At 35.9% G+C, this 21,472-nt stretch overlaps 1 protein-coding gene across 1 annotated transcript in view; it reads left to right on the top strand.

Annotated features, from left to right (window-relative positions):
- The window catches only part of ATG2B (autophagy related 2B), a 56,076-nt gene that overhangs the window by 19,793 nt on the left and 14,811 nt on the right, over window positions 1–21,472 (top strand). The window contains exons 11-28 of the mRNA XM_032233839.1: window positions 1,122–1,383; window positions 2,320–2,470; window positions 3,420–3,515; window positions 3,628–3,816; window positions 4,372–4,645; window positions 5,154–5,256; window positions 6,272–6,467; window positions 9,951–10,093; window positions 11,633–11,790; window positions 12,004–12,176; window positions 12,808–12,958; window positions 14,853–15,052; window positions 15,505–15,585; window positions 17,533–17,639; window positions 17,750–17,842; window positions 18,590–18,657; window positions 19,900–19,976; window positions 20,523–20,693. Coding sequence (XP_032089730.1) covers window positions 1,122–1,383; window positions 2,320–2,470; window positions 3,420–3,515; window positions 3,628–3,816; window positions 4,372–4,645; window positions 5,154–5,256; window positions 6,272–6,467; window positions 9,951–10,093; window positions 11,633–11,790; window positions 12,004–12,176; window positions 12,808–12,958; window positions 14,853–15,052; window positions 15,505–15,585; window positions 17,533–17,639; window positions 17,750–17,842; window positions 18,590–18,657; window positions 19,900–19,976; window positions 20,523–20,693 — 2,693 coding nt within the window. The remainder of the gene's footprint in view (window positions 1–1,121; window positions 1,384–2,319; window positions 2,471–3,419; window positions 3,516–3,627; window positions 3,817–4,371; window positions 4,646–5,153; window positions 5,257–6,271; window positions 6,468–9,950; window positions 10,094–11,632; window positions 11,791–12,003; window positions 12,177–12,807; window positions 12,959–14,852; window positions 15,053–15,504; window positions 15,586–17,532; window positions 17,640–17,749; window positions 17,843–18,589; window positions 18,658–19,899; window positions 19,977–20,522; window positions 20,694–21,472) is intronic.

Below are 21,472 nucleotides of genomic sequence, written 5' to 3'. Positions count from 1 at the left end.
AACTGAATGTGGCTTCCCCAATGACTTTGCTTGTCAGAAGGTTGTAAAGGTAAACACATGACTCCAGAGATACTGCAACCGTCATAAATATGTAAATTCATATGCTAAGCATCTGAATTTTAATCACATGACCATGGGAATGCTGCAGTGGTCACAAGTAACTTTTTTCAGTGCCATTATAACCTTGAATGTTCTCTATATGAATGAGGACTACCTTTATTTGAATAGTTAGTATTGGATCCAAAGTAACTGCTGATTTGGGGGTATTTCAAAAAGTTCAAGCTGAATATTTTATTTGGCTTTTTATATATGAACTCCTATTAATTTTATCTGGTGATTGCTTCAGAAAATGTGGATAGCTGTTTTTTCATAACTGTAAGAATGTTAAAAATGCAAGAATGTAACTGTTACTGCCATATAATATATTGCTAAGTGTGAATTTGAATATGTTACACCATATGCTTTTTAAAAAAATATTGTTTGAGTGTATTTTTATTATTGATATGCACAAATAAGGTATCAAGAGACCTTATTATTTATGTAGAGTATTGAGCCATATCAGAAATTCTGTTTAATTAGGAAAGTAAGTATATTAAATATATAATGTAGTAAAAATGTAATCAATACAAATGCTACTTTTTTATCTAAGCAGCATTTCAAATATGCCTCAACTACATAGATAAGGAGATATCTAGCTTCTGTATATATTATTTGATCAATAATACATTAATATAGTAATAATATATTGCAGTTGTAGCAATTGTATAAGAGCCGAGGTGGCGCAGTGGTTAAATGCAACACTGCAGACTACTTCAGCTGACTGCAGTTCTGCAGTTCGCCTGTTCAAATCTCACCGGCTCAGGGTTGACTCAGCCTTCCATCCTTCCGAGGTGGGTAAAATGAGGACCAGGATTGTTGTTGGGGGCAATATGCTGACTCTGTAAACCACTTAGAGAGGGCTGAAAGCTCTCTGAAGCGGTATATAAGTCTAACTGCTATTGCTATTGCTATTGCTAATTTAATACTTAATGCTGATGTTATAGTAATTAAAAGTAGTGTTAAATTGTGAAAACACACTATTGAAGATTATTTTTAAGAGAATAATTTTTATTTCATTCCAGCTCTTCCATCCAGATCTATTTCAGTGGATGAGTCAAAACCTGAACTTCTTTTTAGACTAGTAGTGGGTGCTTTCTCGGTGTCCGTGCTCCATATTGATCCTTTACCACCACCTGAAACTTCACTAAGCATTAGCCCGCTAACATCAATGGCACAGGATTTTTTTACCCACATAGAAAAAGTTGATCCAGCTCAGATTCCCACAGAAGATTTTTTGTTGCTCCGAAAAGTATTTGCAAAGGCTTGTTCACATGACCATCTTCGGTACATTTTTTTCTTGTTTATCTAGTAGTGTAACAACCAGAGCCCAGCAGTCTATATGAATGATGATAGATTAATATTAATTTATTGTTCAGTTAAGATATAAATTGACATTAAAGCGTAACAGCTTTCAAACATAAAAGAGAATCCTGTGAATAGAAATACAGTACATTTTGATTCCCTCCTGAATGTAGTAAGAAAGTGGTTGCTTCAAACCCACAGTAATTTATTCCATAATATGGGGCCTCATCGTTGAACATAGTTGAATTTGATTTTGATACGAAACATATTATGATAGAACCTGTTTAAAGTGATGATTTTAAAGTATGGAGACAAATTGTACAGGAGTATTTTTTTAAAAAAAATGTTTTTGTTTGTTCATTTGTATCCAGCCTTTATTATTTTTTTATAAATAATTCAAGGCAGTGAACATATCCATCCTTCCTCTTCCTGTTTTCCCTACAACAACAATCTTGTGAGGTAGGTTGGGCTGAGAGAGACTGGCACAACGTCACCCAGCTTTCATGCCTCAGACAGGACTTGAACTCATGGTCTCCCGCTTTCTAACCTGGCGCCTTAACCACTAGCTCAAACAGGCCAAATTATTCCATTTCCTCTATTTGCAAGAAGTTCCAACATTCTTGGTCACACAGTTGGCAGTTGGATATGTTTGGGATGCTCATAAACCTGGACTATACAGCAGGGTTTGCCATTATTATTATTTAAAAAAAAATCTTGACCAATTTTTCTCTTTAATGGCAGATAGCACTTGGAGTGGATTACTTTTTCTTGTATTTCAGATACTGTTTCATATTTGAAAAAGTTAGTTTTATTTTGGCAGTTAAAATTATGTATTTTCACAACTTTATAACAATCAGTAAAGGGCAATTACATGTGTGTTTGTTGATTAATAGTTTGTTCTCTTATTTCTCATGCTAGATTTATAGGTTCAGGCCTCAAAGTGTCCTATGAGCAGCGACAAAGATCATCTTCTCATTGTTTGAATACAGACTTATCTATTGGACAGATGGAACTTCTGGAATGCCTATTTTCTACAGACTCCCATTCCCATATTCCTCACTATACAGAGGTAAATTATATGTAGGCTGTTAGTATTAGTAGTTGGAATACACCAAGAAAAGTATAAAATTGTACTTATACTTTTACTTCTACATAAATTGCATTCATTGGGTAAATGTGTAAACATGATTGCTTTATGACAATTGACTTATTTTAGCTAGATGTTTAGATTGGAAATACCTATTTAGAAAAAAGTTGCTCCAGGCAGACATCATTCTTTTCCAGTGGGGAAAATTAAGATTGTAATATAATATAAAAAGTCTACACACCCATGTTAAAAAAAATGCCAGGTTTTTGAGATGTAAAAAAAATCAGATCAAGATAATCAATTCAGAATTTTTTCTACCTTTAACATATAAGTAAAACAAACTGAAATATTGTATTTCAGTTACAGTATGGCATTTTAAAAGGTGTATAGACTCATCCACTATAGAAATCCATGCCAGCCAGGGCTTTTATAATCCAGAAATCCGAAAACAGTCCAAAATGCTTAACTATATTTTCCCTCTAAAACTCTTGGGGCTGTATTTTCTCCAATCTCTAAGGATATTGCAAAAAGCAAAATAATAATAATAATAATCTTAGGGATCTAAAATCTATTAGATTGCTCTAGATAACCTAAAAAAGCAAGGAAAATATGAACACTGGGTTGCTTGGTAATGAAATGAAGTGAACAATAACATTCTTCTCCCCCCCTCCCCAATATTTTGAGCTTTGTCATTCTGATAATCTGCTGATAGAGTGGTAACTACCCAAAGACAGATTTATTTCCTGTTTCATCACTCCATGTCTTCACCTCCTCTAGTGTTTTAGAAGGCTGAGGCTGAAAGAAGAATAAGAGTGAGGGATTTCACAGTGGGCATGTGGAAACCCATTACAAAATGGTAGACCGGGTTTTGTTTTTTCTAAGCTGTGTCTTAATTAGAATTATTACCAATTTTGTTGTCTTTCTTTTAAAGCTCCTTAAGTTTAACTCTGAAAAGCAAGAAAACAAGTTACATTCCCCCTCATGCCTTCAACTTCATTACAAGCACTTGGACAACAAAGGGCCTCAGGTAAAGTTGATAAAAAAATATCTGAGTTTTCAAATATATAAATATAAATTTATGCAATTGTGTAGAAATTGTATTTTACATTTGTAATAGGTCTGTATTGTTTTATTAACAGGGTAGCCAGGGGAGGCTGAGTTCTGTTCCCCAGAAAGCAGATTTACAAATCAAGCTGAGTCCAGCATTCTGTGAATTGGATATTAGCATCGTAGACAGACTAAATTCATTGCTTCAACCACAAAAGCTAACCACAGTGGAAACTATGGCATCCCACATGTACACTTCTTACAACAAACATATTAGCCTGGTAAGTAGAAAATCATTCTGCTTTACTTGTGTACATGTTACATTTTGATTATTTATGGAAACATTTGGTTTGTTGGAAATGTGATGTACTGACATTTTTGCTTATAATTAATTTCTTTACTTATTGGTCATATACTGTAACTGTCTCCTAGATAACTCAGACCAGTGCACAATAAAAAGACAGAAAACAAAAACAAATTGTGGTAAGATACAAAACAGAGTAAAAACTAATACAAAAATTTCACCAAGGCAATAATATCAGACAGAATTGCAAATCCTTCTGATTAAATCCCCGAGAGGAAAGCCAGGCATTATGAAAAACATCAGCCTTAAAAGGTCTTTTAGTGTAGTGATTTTTACATATGAGAAGACCTGAAGATATTTCTTGGTTGGGAGCCTTCTAGAGTTTAATATAAGATGGGCGGCTATATAAAATATTTAAATACATAAATACAAACAATAATTTGTAGTGGTAGTAGTGGTAGTGGTATTTATATTTCAATTAAATTTCCCCCTTCCCATGCTTTAAATTTTTTATTATTATGCACTGTTTTAGCACAAGGCATTTGCTGAAGTTTTTCTGGATGATTCACGTACTCCCACTAATTGCAAAGTATCAGTTCAAGTGACTGCACCAGCCCTGAAGCTTTCAGTTCGCTTCCCAATACCTGACCTACGATCAGATCCAGAACGAGGACCATGGTTTAAAAAATCACTTCAGAAGGAAATTCTTCAATTAGAATTCTCAGACACAGAACTTAAAACAGAATTTATTGGAGGACCATCTTCAGAGGAAATTCAGATAGAGCTCACTTTTAAAGAACTAACTGGTAAGATAAAGAATAATAGTTTATAATAGTTGCTGCCATGAAGTACATGTGATCAGAGAACAATAGCCTATTTAATAGCCTAATTTACTATTAATAGCCTATATACTAGGGAAATAATGTTATATATTTGGCATGTAAGTGAAAATAATTAATTATAACTTTACATAAAGCCGTTATGTTTTTGTTATCACGAGACAGGGGTAGGGAAATTTGGCTCTTTTATGACTTGTGGACTTCAACTCCCAGTATTCCAAAAAAATGTTGAATTCCAGAAGTCATAAAGGGGTAATAGTTACCCCACCTCTGTCTTAAGAAGACATAGTCTGCAACTTACAGGATAGCTACTTTTTTCTGCAATTGAGAATCATGGTTACAAAAAACTATTTTCTTGTTTCTGACGAATATAAAGACAAAAACAATTCTACTAAGTTTGCTATATGATTTGTTATTGCTTCACTAGTATTCATAGGAACATATGTACTAATTATTTTCTCGGTTTTTGTCGCAGGATCATTTGAAGAGAACAAAGATCAATCTGCTACACAGTTTTTTAAAGTTTCCAGTGGTGTTCTTGGAGAAATGGTTTCATCAGACAATTTTGACTGGCCACGGTAAAGCAAGATATTTCATCTTCTTCCTGCATTCTTAAAATATTGATACACTGTCACACAATGCCTGTTAACAATTATTCCCTTTCTAAATCTTGGGTTTACCTACCCAAAAGCTGTATTATTAAAACCAAATTAATTATACTCTGACAAATTTGCAAAAACAGTTGAATGTGATTCTAACAGTTGGATATTGTATTTTTTAATTTATATTTATAAATTGGATGTATACCCTATTGTTGTTGAGTTGCTTTACCATAGCCCCAGATTAAACGTTTCTCAAGTCAAGGATGGAATTCTATGTTTCTATGGCTCTCTCTAACTAGATGGCTCTCTTGGCAATAATGCAAGTGATTTGCCATTGTTTCTGCTAGAATATATTTACATTTCCTACTTTAATTTACATTATTTTCTGGTGGCCTCCTATCCAATTACTAACAAGATCTGACCCTGCTAAGCCTTTTCCAGATTTGTCCCATCATCCAATCCATCATAATTGCTCTAAGATATATATGTTATAATCATTTAAAATAAGGGTCCCCAACCTGTGGGCCACGGCCCACTACCACGCTATGGTCCGTTGGTCACCTGACCGATAGACTGGCCAGTGTGTCCGTGCGCACGACCTCACTTCCGCTACTATCTCTATGAGTGTGACACAGGTACTACTGTTGATCCAAGTGTCGCACACATGCACACGTAAAGGCATCTGCGCCCCCCCCACTCCGGACTGCCAACCTAGAAAAATTAGAGAACTCTGATTTAAAGCATCAAGGATAAAAATATGATTGAGACACTTTACAATTTAGCACATCATGTTGTGGGCTTATAAAGATATTAAAAATACATGAAACGTAAAAAGTGAAATGAGAACACTTGACAATACAAGATGAAAAGGGGTGCTATAGAAAAAGGAGTGAAAAGGATGTATGATGTTTCCTGCTTACCTTTCATAACAATATAATTCATTTAACTTTCTCGGGAATTTGCTGTGTTAATTTGTTTGTTTGGAAAACAGGATTGTACTGAAAATAAACCCACTTGCTGTACACTCCATTTTGGAAAGAATGGCTCCAGAGGAAGAGGAGGAAATTGATGGTCATTTTCATGAGGAAGAAGAAGGAGGATGTCAATCCCTGAAGGAGCTATGCGATCTTAGAAGACCAGAACCATCTCCCTTTTCCTCTCGTAGAGTAATGTTTGAGAATGAAGAGGTAGGATGAAGATTCATACTTAGAGATCATTTACATGATTTTGGGAATTTACATGGTGTGTTTTTTAAAGCGTATTTGTATCATCTCAAAATGTAGTAGCATAACTAATGAAACTAACAAAAAGAATAATGCCAAGTAAGCACAGCCTGAACTTAGAATTAATTCTGTGCTACTTAATTTACAATCCTATCTTGAAGTTGTTGATAGTAAAATACTGCAAAACACAGTATTTGTCCTTTCATTCATAACATTTCTAGCCTACAGAACAGCTGTACTCAGCTTGATTGGTTTCTCGTCATGTACACGTATACATCCAAAATAGACTGTGTTGTTTCTCCTTGGCATATAATATATGTGTGTATATGCATGTTTTTGTATGTATGTATGTATGTTCGTTTCATCATGTTTAGGTAATGTATATTGGAGGTGGAGACCCTTTGAGAGCTGTATGCAACAAAATTACATTTTAATGTATGCCAGTTAGTGTACATTCAAAGTGATAATAAAGCTATTCTAAGTCTAACTCTAACTATGGATGGCTTTACAGTCAAAAATATAAAACAATAAAATATAAGAAAAATACGGCAATAGCTTGAGGAAGCAGATAGGAAGAAAAACAGTCATCCTACCTGTCTTAAAGCAGCCTGAGCACTGATGACATAAAGCTTGGAGGAATAGCCAGGTTTTTAAGGTTCGTTTAAAGGAGAGTAGAGTGAGGGCTTTGTGGATTTCCAGGGGTATGCTATTCCAGAGGACAGGTACAGCAACAGAGAAGACTCATTTCCTGGATCCAACTAGATTATACTGTTTAATTGAAGGTACCCTAAGCAAGCTGATTCTGTTGGCTCATACAGGACAGGCAGACATTACTGAAGGGTAGACAATTCCTCAAATACTGTATTTTTCAGAGTATAAGACGCACCGGAGTATAACCCGCAGCAGGGTTTTGAAAGGGGGGGGGGGCTTTGCACTCTGCAAACCTCTCAAAAATGCCCCGTTTTTTGTGAAAATGGGCCCGTTTCCCCCCCTCCAAAAGGCATGAATAGCCTTTAGGGAGCTTGCAGTGTGCTCTGGGGGGGGGTGGAAGGGGAGTAGCAAAAAATGGCCCGTTTTCTGCAAAAACGGCCATTTTTCATTAAAAAAAAGGGCATGGATAGCCTTTAGGCTATGCTGCAGCACAAACTGTGATAGCCTGTAGAGTGCTCCTGGAGTCTGGGGGGAGTAAAATTGAGCAAAAAACAGACTGTCTTTTGCTCATTTTTGCCCTTCCCAGCCCCTAGGAGCTCTAAAAGCTTCCTAGAGGCGATGCACAGCCATTTTGGTGAAGGGGGCGGGGTTTCAGGAGGCAAAAAATGCTATATTCACTGTATAAGACGCACCCAAATTTTCAGCCTCTTTTTTGAGGGAAAAGGGTTACTGCAAAAATACAGTAATTAGGCTTTATGTATTACAGGATTTTAAAAATAATCACAATCTTGAATTGTACCCAGAAGTTAATAATAATTAGTGCAACTCACAGAACAGGGGTGTTATATAGGCATAACTGTCCCAGAATGCTGCAGCACAAACTGTGATGATTGTACACCACTGTGCTGCAGCATTCTGGCCGAGGTTCATCTCTTGGTGATTTTCAAAGGTAGCCTCATGTAGAGCTTATTACAGTAGCTCACCTGCAAAGTAAGAGAGCCATTGTGGTTGTAAGAAGGATTTCTTGGTTCAGGAATGGACATAACTGATGTACAAACTGAACTTGTAGAAAAGCCTTCTTAGCCAGATCTCTTCTTAGTCATTGAGATGAGTTGTGAGCTGAGAATAATCCCCAGATTGCATATGGGACATTGTAACTCTACTTAGGACCAAAAGTGGAAGATCCCTAGATCCAGGTAGTCTAAGACTCCACAGCCACTCGGACTTGCTAGGATTAAACTTCGGTTCTTCCTCATCCAAACTCCCAACATCCTCTAGGCACAACATCATTGATTAATTGGCCAGAGATAAATATATTCAACTGAGTATTATCACCATACTGATGATATCTTACCTCATTTTGATTGGCAACCTCCCCTAGGAGCTTCATGTAGACAAGCAGCATGTGGACTAAAAGTATAGAGCCTTGAGATATTTCACAAAGTTTTTGGAATTGACCCTCTGTCCCTCTAACAACACCTAGAACCAGCCAAGGAAGACAGAAGAACCACTATAATACAATACACTCCCACTCCGTACATATTTTTTTTAAAAAAAATATTTTTGGGACGTGGGTTCTCTAGGGCTAAAAGTGATTAGCTCAAAGATGCCCAACTGGCTTTATGCTTTTTAATATTACATAAGAAATAATTATGCACGGAGGTAATCTGTGTTTAGTTTTACTTTTGAAAGAGCTGCTCTAAGAGTTTACAGGAGACGATCATGTTGCCATAAATCTTTTTTGCTTAGTAGAAAGGTTTTATGTAGGCCAGTGTTTTTTAAATGTTCCTCAGCTCAAATTATTTGAAGATGGATCAGCTGATACTACCTGCTGTACACAGGATGTAATAAGCCATACCCTTCCACACATAGAATTAATCTTCCTAAGCACCCAACAGTTCTTCTTAACTAGAAAGGGGTTTCATTCCTATCTAGATATATATTGTGAGGTGGAAAATCTAATAAACAGTATTACTGTGCCCAGTAAGCATGCTTTTGAGAAATTGCTTGTACTCATTAGTGTACTGGGCCTTTCCATTGATTAATTATCGTGAGCTGTTTAGCTAACATGAAAGTTCAATTTAGGGTGATTAATTAGCATGATTACAAACTATTTCCCTAAGACAGATCTGTAAAAAGTTTAATTATGAACTGTATTATATACTTAGGAATGTAAGACAGTGGTGGTCATTTAAAATATTACACTTCAGATACTTTAGCAAGTCCCTAGATTTAGAACTCCTCTGCAAAACAAAATTATTTGCTTACAAAACTTTTTAGTTTTAATTGGTATATGTACATGCAGTGGTGGGATTCAGCCAGATCGTACCACTTCAGGAGAACCGGTTGTTAACTTTCTGAGCAGTTTGGTGAACTGGTTGTTGGAAGAAATTATTAGTGCAGAGAACCAAGTGTTAAATTATTTGAATTTCACCACTGTGTACATGTCTCTAAGGTGTCTGTTCTTTGATTAAATATCAAATTTGATTGACAACATTAGACAAAGTACTACTTAAAATTCAAAAAATCTAGGTTCAGAATATTTTGTAGCTCTTATCATCTCATATCTCACATTAATTGATTGGCCTCAGTTGAAGAAACAACAGAATTGGGATAAATATTTTAACCATTTTAATTTTAAAATTGAATTAAATTTAAGTTTTATTTGAAAACATGCCCAATTTATTCTGGAAAGAGGATATGCTAAAATTGATACTAGAGCTTGCTTTTCTGTTTGTACTTCTGGTTTTATTATTTCTGTCTCTGTTTTATTTTCTCCATTTGTTTCATTTCTAGATGGTGATGCCAGGAGATGCAGTGGAAATGACTGAGTTTCAAGATAAAGCAATCAGCAATTCCCATTATGTGCTAGAACTCATGTTGCCAAATGTTTATTTAACATTACCAAACAAGAGTTTTTATGAGAAACTTTACAATAGGTAAGAATAAAATTAAAGGTCTTTGGAATACATCAGAGACATTTTGAAATAACCTGGAAAGGTAACTTTCTTCCCCTTTCTCCCCATTATTTCCCCATTTCCTCCTCCCCATTTCTTCCTCCTTTCTTCCCATTATGACATCTTCCACATGATCCTCAGAATTTTTCAGCACGCTGAGAGAGATTTTCAGCAATTAGATGGGAGTCCAGGATACTTAGTTTTTCAAAGAAAAAGCTTAAGGTGTTTTGCAGCACCAGCCAATAAATTGATTCCTGATTTCTGGCAAATATTTGAACCCTATTCATATGTTTGTGCATATCTCTGCTATTTCTAAAGAAGTACCATATTTATAAGACACATCTTTTTCCCTCAAAAAAGAGGCTGAAAATCTGGGTGCGTTTTATACACTGAATACAGCATTTTTTTGCCTCCAAAAACCACACCCCCTTCACCAAAATGCCATGCAGAACCTGTAGGAGGCTTTCAGAGAGTTCCTGGGGGCTGGGGAGGGCAGAAATGAGTGAAAACTGGGCTGTTTTTGTTCAATTTTGCCCCCCCCCAGCCCCCAGGAGCACTCTATAAGCCTCCTAAAGGCTATCCATGTAATTTTTTTTTGACAAAAAAACGAGCCCTTTTTGCAAAAAAATGGTCTTTTCTGCTCCCCCCCCCCGAGCACTCTACAAGGCTATTCTTAAAGGCTATTCATGCCTCTCTTTTTTTGAAAAAAATGGACCCATTTTCTCAAAAAAATGGGCCGTTTTTGGGAGGTCTGCAGAGTGCAAAAAACTTTTTTTTTTTAAATTTGCCTCTTCAAAATTTTGGTGCGTCTTATACTCTGGTGGGTCTTATACTCCGAAAAATACGGTATATTACTGGTAGTCCTTGACTTATAACAGTTCATTTATTGACCATTTAAAGTTATAACAGCACTGAAAAAAGTGACATAACCATTTTTCACATTTACAATAATTGCAGCAGTCCCAGGGTCATGTGATCAAAATTCAGATGCTTGCAGCTGGTTCATATTTCTGACCATTGCAGTGTCCTGAAATCATGTGATCACCTTTTGCGACCTTGTTACAAGCAAAGTCAATGGGAAATCTAGGTTCATTTAACAACAGTGTTACTAATTTAACAACTGAAATAATTCATTTAACAAATGTGGTAAGATCGTAAAATGGAGCAAAACTCACTTAACAAATGTCTCACTTACCAGCATAAATTTGGGGCTCAATTATGATCATAGGTTGAGGATTAACAGTACACATTCACATGTTGAGTTGCAAGACAATCACCCTTTTTGTCTTATCTTAGTGTTTCTTCCAAATACATTTGAAAAACATAGCAAGTAAGAGAAGGAAATTATCAACCTATATTTATCTGATGTACAGGTGTTTCTGTTTCTCTATACTAACTCCTCTGTTAGTATATATTACTGATTTTCATATTGATAATCATTTTAAAAATATTTTTCCGTAACATAGATTTGTTGTGATTCCCATTCACTTTAATAATATCAAAGTTTTTCTTTCTTTCTAGGATTAGCAATGATCTTCTATTATGGGAACCCACAGCTCCCTCTCCAGTAGAAACATTTGAGAATATTTCATACGGTGTTGGGATTTCAGTCGCTAGCCAGCTGATCAACACGTTTAGTAAAGACAGTTTTAGCCAGTTCAAGTCTACTATTCATTATGGTAATGTATTGCATAAAATATATATCCAGTGTTATTATGTTAAACAAAAAAAGTGTACGTATTTACTGTAATCTATTTAAAAGACTTTAAGAATTAACACTGAGAAAATCTGTACATAAATATTCTTGACCTAGGTATATTGTCCACCTAAATATATAGTTAACCAGTTATTTTGATTAGTTTCACTAATTAAATATTTAATTGATTTTATAGATGATGAGAGTGGATCTGAGGAGGAAACATTACAATATTTCTCCACTCTTGATTCCAATTATTGTTCCCGGAGAAGGAAAAAAAACGAATTGCAAAACAGAAGCACACAGAATTTTCTTTCACTTCTTTTAAATATAAACCATGGATTATTGTCAATATTCACAGATATTAAGGTGAGATACCTAAGTAGGAATGACTAGTGGGATTTTATGTGTAAAACATTATTTTGGTATGCTGACATTTTTCCTTTTAAAAAACAAAACAAAAAGAAAACTAGCTGTTAGTACTGCTGTTAAGGGAGCACCTGGGAAGGCCAGGGCAATTGACTAACCTGTTTCCCTGAAAATAAGACCTCCCTGGATAATAAACCCAATCAGGTTTTTGAACGCATGCACTAAAATAAGCCGTCCCCCGAAAATAAGCCCTCCTTGAATATATGGCAACACAGCAGCAGCCATGAGGTGACCACGCTCACTGCCTCCTGCATCTCAAAAATAATAAGACCTCCCTGAAAATAAGGCCAAGTGCTTATTTCGTGGATCAAAGGAAAATAAGACCCTGTCTTATTTTCGGGGAAACACAGTCGATTGAAAAGAAGAAAGGTCTTCAGAAGGTAGCAGAGACCGTTTCAATAATATTGTTAAGAAAGCTGCATATTATAGACAGAGCACTAGGTGTCAGTATCAGATCAAGGATGTCTTTATCTTTGTGTATTAAGCAGCATAATCTTATGAATAGTCATTCTAAAACAAAGATTCAACCAGCAAATGATGTTAATATATACCCTTTTCATTATTTCTGTAGCAGGATGATGGAAGAGTATTTGAAGACAAACATGGAGAATTTTGGTTTGAATTTTGTAACGGTTCTTTATTTTGTGTAACGAAGTATGAAGGTTTTGAAGACAAACATTATATATGTCTCCATTCTAATAGTCTCAACTTATATCATCAAGGTATGAAATTGAAATATTAGTTTATATAATGAATTTGTGTTCAGCTTTTTGATAAGATAGGTTAGTGAAAATCATAAAAAGTACAATAATTTTAGGGGGAAATGCAAATGAAACATTTTTGATAGTATTAAAAGATTCAGTTTGTACTGTATTGCTAAAAATAGAATTATATTTAATTACACTTCATTCAGAAAATTAGAGCTAGGAGTTTTTAACTCCTAGCTCTAATTTTTTAACTCCCAGCTCCTAGTTTTACTTGAGAGACCGCCTCCTGCCGATTACCTCCCTTCGACCGATTAAATTGCACAGATTAGGCCTCCTCCGAGTTCCATCCGCCAGTCAGTGCCAACTGGCGACTACGCGGAGGAGAGCCTTCTCAGTAGCAGCTCCGACCCTTTGGAACGATCTCCCCGTGGAGATTCGCACCCTCACCACCATCCAGACCTTCCGCACAGCCCTCAAGATCTGGCTATCCCGTCAGGCCTGGGGATAAAGATTCTAATCCGCCCCACCCGAATGCTGAATGAAAGTTGTGTTTTATTGTTTTATTTTTTTTACTCACGTATTGTCTTATGTTTTGTCTTGCACTTCCCCTCCCATGAATTGTAAGCCGCCCTGAGTCCCCTCAGAGAAAAGGGCGGCCTATAAATATTAATAAAATCTAAATCTAAAAATCTAAAAAATTTAAGAATATAGCATGACTTTAATTATAGGACAAAAATTAAAAGGTCAATAGTTGATGTATTTATTCATCCATCCCCATTTGTATGCTGCCTGATCTCACAACTCATTTTTTGATATAAATAGTTTACATTTAATTAGAATTTTAGTGGTTTATAAAGCTATGTATACAGCGAAGGATGGAAATAATTTGGAATAATTATATCAAAAATAGATAGTATAATACTTTGGATTTGATTATAAGAGGTGCTTTGGAATAGTAATAGCAGACTTACAGACTGCTCCATAGTGCTTTATAGCACTCTCTGAGTAGTTTAAAAATGTCTGCATATTGTCCCAACAATCTGGATCCTCATTTGACCAGTCTTAGAAGAATGGAAGACTGAGTCAACCTTGAACTGGTCAGGATCAAACTCCTGGCTGTGGGCAGAGGTTACCTGCAATACTGCATTTTAACCGGTGTGCATATCATATATAGAAATGCCAGAGAGATCCTGCATACATACTCCTGCTTGTTCCATACAACTTTTTTCAAACACTTCCGAAGCATTACCCAATCTAAATAAACACTAAGATTAAATAGTACTATACTTTTAAAATATATGCAGCTTGCTATGTGAAAGTAATAGGAATGAATTCCTCAGTTTTAGTTCCATTTGAATCATTGAATCATTTTATCCGTTTTCCTGATAGAAGTGTATTCTGGCATGCATGTCCATGCACAAAAGTAAAAAAATAAATATATTGTAGATTTTTTAAAAAAATTATATATAATAGAAAATGGATTGTGCAATACTTTAAAGCAAAGACAAAAAGGTTGTTTGGCATGCAGTTGAAGCCTCAATGTGCAAGTCCATAAACTAAATGTGTCTTCCTGGAATTGCATAGCAACTTCATGATTCCAAGAAGCATATATTGTTACTAAGAAAAGGTGTGCTTTTAAAAAATGCTGCAGACAAATGCCACATTTGTGTTCCCAAGCACCTTTTGTTTTTGAATACAAAGCATTCACATAGTCATTATGAATATTACCAGACTTTGTCTATCTTCATTTATTCTGAAAGATAGAATGTGTGTTTTCATTCTTCAAGTAATACAAAGCATTCACATAGTCATTATGAATATTACCAGACTTTGTCTATCTTCATTTATTCTGAAAGATAGAATGTGTGTTTTCATTCTTCAAGTAATAAGCAAATCATCCTTTTTACAGGAGTGGTAGAAGAGACTGTGTCTCTATCTGAAATAAAACTGCCAAGTGCAACATATCCACATTGGCTAGAACCTACTATTTATTTTTCTGAAGAAGAAGGTCCTAACACAGCTTTTTCGGATGGTGTAGGAGCAGAATGTTTAAGTATGTTGTCAGTTGCCGTTAAAATACAGTCAAATAAATCAGAAACAAATACAAAGGTTTGTATTTAGAATTAACTTATTTGGTTGTATATCAATACATTTATGTTTTGTTTTTTCTATGAGAGCTTAGGATAGCATATAGAAATATCACACACACCCCTCCGCCACCCCATTTTCTCCTCACAGTAAATCCATTGGGTAAGATTGAATTACAGGAAAGTGGCGGGTAAATAGAGTTAGGTAGGAATTTGAACCCATAATTCTATACATTTGACCCTGCTTGATAGGGCTACTTGGACCTTTAGTCCAACAATTCTGGATGGCACCACTCCATCACTGCACTATAAAGTCTTTGAATTTCCAGTCAAAGAGTAACTTATCATACTGTTTACATAGTTCTTGTTATGTTAGTAACATTGTTAGTGTCAAAGGAAGGATAGGTTATGATGTTCATTTAATTCTAAACATTTCAAACCGTTACACTAACTAGATATACTTTTGTTTTCTAGGAGTTTTTAGTTGCAGTTGGGTTAAGAGGTGCCACTCTGCAGCATAGAGTACTTCCTTCTGGTTTAAGCTGGCATGAACAGGTATATCATTATGCTAATTGTTTTTTTGTTTTCAATTATTCATCACTCAGTCTAATGGCCTCATGGCCAAATGAACCACTGAGAAACATTATAGAGATTCTCAGATATTAACAGAAAAATCCTTAATTAGATAAAAATGCCTAATGACAACTTAAATATACTCCATAGAGTGTAGAGCATATATTGCTAAAGAAAAAGTTGGCTGAGAGAATGACATAACTTACTTGAAAGAAAGTCTACATCCTGAACAATAGCATCATTTTTATGGTCATCCTTGTCTTACAACCATTCGTTCAGCGACCATTCAAAATTACAAAGATGCTGAACAAGAGGATTTATCACCTGAAGTGATGGCCATTGCAGCACCCCAATAGTCACGATTGTGACCCTTGCTACACTTTTGCACTTACAGCTAGTTGCCAAGTGCCCCACGATTATGAGATCACCATTTGCAATCATCCCTGCCAACTTCCCCAGGAAATCAAATGCCCAGGAAGTCAAATGCCTATGTCCCCTGCTAAGAGGAGTCCCTCTAGTTTCAGAGGGCTGACGAAAAAGGTCCATGCTGAAATCCAAGCAGGATTTTTAGCCGCTGAGGAGTTTTAGTTTTGGATCAGAGAAACTTATATCTCCACTCAGTGCTAAAAATCCTGCTTGGATTTTGACAGGGAAGATTTTCAACTCTGGATCAGAGAGACTTGCGATGTTTCCATAGCTTCATTCTCCAAACTGCACAAGGCTTGCAGAATGATGCATAGTGGCTTGTGGAAAGAAGGTCTGGCACGAGCACGAGCTGTCTCAGATATGTTGCCCAGGCCTTTTGGCAGGAGGAGAAAAATAGATGAAGGTGAGTGATATAAGGCAGCTCAGAGGAGCGGGGATTAGGCAGCCAGGGCAATCACACTTTCCCTCAGGCTTGTACACCTTAAAGAAAAGTTCACAACATTTGTCAGTGGCAGCAGCAGTGCTTAGAGGTGAAGATGAGGCCTGGGGGAATGACAACTGGCTGAGACTACTAATGGCCCTGGGTCTCTTGTTTTGAGCTTAGCCCCAGCATTACAGCCAAATGCTGCAGGGCACCTAGCCTAAGTCACAAAGGAAATAGGTGGGTGTGGGGTATCGGGCAGCATTTCTCAGTGGCAGCAATGGGGCTAGGGCTAAAGTCACGGCCTGGGAGCAGAGGCAAATGGCAGAGACGGTTGAAGGCCTACAAGCCTCTGCATCAACATTGCTGCCACCAAGTGCAGCACTTCATTCCGGAACTTGTGCACTGCCTCCACTGGGACTCTCAGGGCCGCCCCCACTCATCTGAGATATTTCATTGCTCCTTGGGACTGTATCTGCTTAACATCCTATGACTTCACTTAACAACCACAACTAGGATTGCGGTAGTTGAGCAAACTTGTCAAGTGACATCTTGCTTAACCAACACTTTACTGAGCAGTTGAGATTCCAGTCCCAGTCATGAGCATATGTTGAGAACTACTTGTAATATGGCGTAAAATAAAAATTTATAAAAATATATCTTAAAAGCATTGCAACAATTTTAATATTGCAGCTATTTTTCACCATCCCCATTTTCTCACTTCTTTATTAGTATTAAAATGTATTTTAAAAACTGCTCCACAACCTCAGTAAGTTCTTATAAGCTCAAATGAAAGATTCTATCCAATAACAGTTTAGCAGAGATCCGAATGCTCCTCAAAGCATATTCTAGTTTCCCCCCATCCCTGAGGCCTGGGTGTCTCCTAGAAACCTACACTCAAAGGTTTTGCTGTAGCATAGTAAGGAACAAAATTTGAATGACCAAAGCTGCAGCAGGATAGTAAAACTATGCAAGCTAATACTGGGTCTAATATTTCACTTTTTAATATATGTTGTGAAGTGGCCTTAAATTATGGATAATTGGAAACCAATGGGTCTACTTTTATGCTTTTGTAATTGTAGATTTTGTATTTTTTGAATATTTCTGATGAACCTGTATTGGGATATAATCCTCCAGCCTCCGTTACAACATTTCACGTCCATCTCTGGAGTTGTGCTCTGAATTACAAGTAAGTTAAATGAGAAGATTGTTGTCAATCTTAAATCTCATAAATACTTTGGTCCAAACTTTTGAAAATAACAATATTGGTGGGATTTTTTCTTTTTTTTTTTCCTGCAGGCCTTTATTTTTACCAACTAGATGTCTTCTTATTGTTGAAACATTTAGCATTTCAAGTAGCATGGCACTGGATAAATCATCTTCTACTCTCAGGTAACACTTAAAAGGCCAACAGCCTCGTTTTTACCTTTATATTTTATTTTAGGTGTTATGAAAATATAAAAAAAACATATATGAGGATGAAGATGAACTTTTCATGAAATTAATGTTTGAATTTTTCATAAGTAACAAAAATCCATTGTAAATCTATAATTGTTAATGTTGAATCACCCACTTCTGTTTATAAAACATGAATTTGGAATTGACATTGAGACGAAATAGGACAAAACGTGGTATGCATATATTCTTGTTTTGATATATTTGTAAGATTTTCAACAACAATTTAAACTTAAAAAAAATTCCCTACATGTTGTCCTTCCCTTGATTTCTGGCCTATAGGATTATAGTTCGAAGACATAAATATGTAGTTTTAAGGAAGCTTTGACTCCAATAAAACTTAAATTGGTATTTGAACAATCCCATATTTTTTTCCTCTACCGTAACTCATATTTAAAAGTTAATTCTTCTTGTAGTTTTTCACTTTTTCCTGACAACCAAAGACTTTAATGCTTGTATGTAGTTTTTTGTGATCTTCCCAGTTGCGATTCAATGAACATTGCATGTCAGTTTTGTTTTCACTTTGAAAATCTATTCCTAATTGTAGTTAAACTGCCTTACCAGAACAAATTCAATAACAATGCGAAGTTAAGAAGATGATCGCATTTGTATTCTTTAGTCAAGTTGTTAAATGCATCATTTAATTGTATACCAAATACACAATTTAGGGTTTTTTGGCTGTAGGATAATCTTGGATGAGGCTGCTTTGCATTTATCTGACAAAAGTAATGCTACTGTGAATCTCCAAAAAGGTAAGTGTATTTTGCATTGAAAAGAACCCAGAGAATCAAACATACCCAGTTAGGATATTGAAAAGTGATACAATATTAAGCACATAGGGTTGGTTAAGAAAATGTCAATTGGTTTTCTGGAGTATATTAAGACACTATAGCCATCTAATCTTAAGACATCTGTGGTGGCAACTAATCTTTCTAGCTGAAGCCAGAAATGCAAATAGTGATACACTTTGGAGCTAAAATTCATGAAAGTCTAAAAATGAGCAGGACCAACTCAGATTTAAGGTACTCTTTTACTCAGTGCTTCATTTGCTTATTTTTGTCTACAAAAACAGGCCATTGAAACAGATATCAAAGATCTATTCCGTCTTCATCTTGCTATCTTTGCACATAGACATTCAATTATTTTCCTTACTTCCTTATTTTTTTTTTCTGTTCTCACTTTCCTATCCAATTTGCCCATTTTCCTTCTTGCTATTTGCAGACTTAGTTCCATGTATGCATCCATTTACTTTATCTTCTACTCTTTATTCTTATGTGCTGAGTCAGAATGAAAATGTTTATTGTTTCCCAGCCAAGCAGGAAAGGAATAGTAGCAAGCATACAGAATATTGGATAGAAAAAAAACAAGGAATGTGGGAGATGAGAGTAGCTTGAACCCTGATTGTTGGACACAGTAATGGCCATATATGTATATGCTGATTAAATTCATTCCCAATTAGATGTGAAATAACACCCCTTAAAAGATGAACACGATATCTGTTGATCTGAGTCAACATATGGCTTATGTTCTCTAGATTAAAATGGATTTAAATATTAATTGTAATACTATTTTGTATCAAGCGGGAAGTCCATAATAAGCAGATGGCTTGGACAAATAAAGCCAAAAGGTCGTTAAATAGGAGGAAATTACATTACGGTATAACCTCAATTTAACTGACCCCCATTTAACAGTCATTGGCTGCAACTGAGCAAACAACTATTTAGGATTCACCCTGGAAATAAAGAAATATTTTGTTACTGAAGTATATTTGGCAGTTTACTTCATGCAAATGATGTAAATTGCTACTGTACAAATCACATTAAACTATGTATTGTATAATAGAGGAAATGACAAAAGTTGAAAATGGTTAGGGGGTTTACTATACATTAATATGGAAACTGAATTTAAAATGTGTAAAGACTTAAGTAGTTTTCTTTAAAAAACAACAACAAAGAAGCAGTATTAAAGCATATATTTTTATTCTTTTTTTCCAGATTACGTTCAAGTTATGGATATGGGACTGTTGGAATTGACCATAAAGACAGTGAAATCTGAATCTGGTGAAGAGAGGGTGAGTTAAAACATTAAAAACTAAATTATTTATTTACAATTTTGACAAAATAAGGCTAATTTTGAATATATATAAAATACACACACACATACACACATACAAAAAAACAAATAAATAATAAATAAAATATCTTTAGGGGACTTGTTTACAAAGAAAATGAAAATCAGTTAGGAGGACTAGAATTGTACTGGATTCCCGAACATACTCTTTTTTAGTTTTTCTTATCTGTGTTTTTTATTTTTTATTAAAAGGTGGTAAATATATCTTAATACTTCTTCCTCCTCCTGTTTTTAGCCCACAGTAGTAACTTTGTGAGGTGAATTGGACAGAGAGAGAGACTTACCTAAGCTGGCTTTCATGCCGAATGTGGAATTATAGCTCACTATCTCCTAATTTCTAGCCTGATGCCTTAACCACTACACTGGGGGCGGGGGGGGGGGGTGAGGTGTCTTCTAACTGTACATGTTTTGTTTGTTGGTAAATATGAGTGTGTTAGTTTTCATAGGGATCAAAAATGTTTTACTTGTTTTACTTTCTATTGCCCAGAGCAATCCATATTTTGAACTACATTGTTCTAGTGATGTTATCCACATTCGAACATGCTCAGATTCATGTGCTGCGTTGATGAATCTTATACAATATATTGCAAGTTATGGTGATTTGAATCCTCCTGCTAAAACGGAGTGTACTTCTGGAGTGACCAAACAGAACGTGAAGGTATGAATATATATTTCTCTTAACTGTAAATAAGTGAGAACAGTCAGACTTTAAAATCAGCAAGGAAGGTTGCGGCATCTTAAAGTATATCACATTTATTGTGAAATAATCTTTCATCATTGACAGATTGCGTTTTTCTGAGATACTGAATGATAGTTCATGAAAACTTAGATTAGATTACTTAGATTACTACAAATGTGTAGTCTGTTGTAATAAAAAAAGTAAAGGATTTGCATTCTATGATAGACTAACCTCTTTGAAAATAATCAATGGTTCATTTCATTTACTTAAAAAAATAATGATACTCATGTTCATATTTATATATATTAATGTTTTAAATAAGACAGCTAAATCAAGCAAAGATGGAGGTATTTGGACACTAGGTCACCAAGATCATTTAAACAACTTTAAACTTCTAGGTCCCTTATAACAGTGGTCCCCAACGTTTTTATCGCCGCGGACCAGTCAGCCTTTGATAATTTTACCGTGGCCCGCTGAGCGCGCGCAGGGGTGGGGGGGCGTTGTTCGCGACGACACATTGATTGTTTATATATCACGTGCGTACCAGCGCGGGGCTCTCTTCCCTGGAGCCTTTGCGCATGGCCCAGGAGCTTTTGCGCACGGCCCAGGAGCCTTTGCGCAGCGATCATGGCCCCCGGCCGCTGCAGCGATCATGGCCCCCGGCCGCTGCGCGGCCCGGTGCCAGGTACTCCACGGCCCGGCACCGGTCCGCGGACCGGGGGTTGGGGACCACTGCCTTATAATATATGGAGCAGTAG

The sequence above is a fragment of the Thamnophis elegans genome, chromosome 1 (assembly GCF_009769535.1).
Source record: "Thamnophis elegans isolate rThaEle1 chromosome 1, rThaEle1.pri, whole genome shotgun sequence".
Lineage (NCBI taxonomy): Eukaryota > Metazoa > Chordata > Lepidosauria > Squamata > Colubridae > Thamnophis > Thamnophis elegans.
This window is presented reverse-complemented; position numbering and strand designations above follow the sequence as displayed.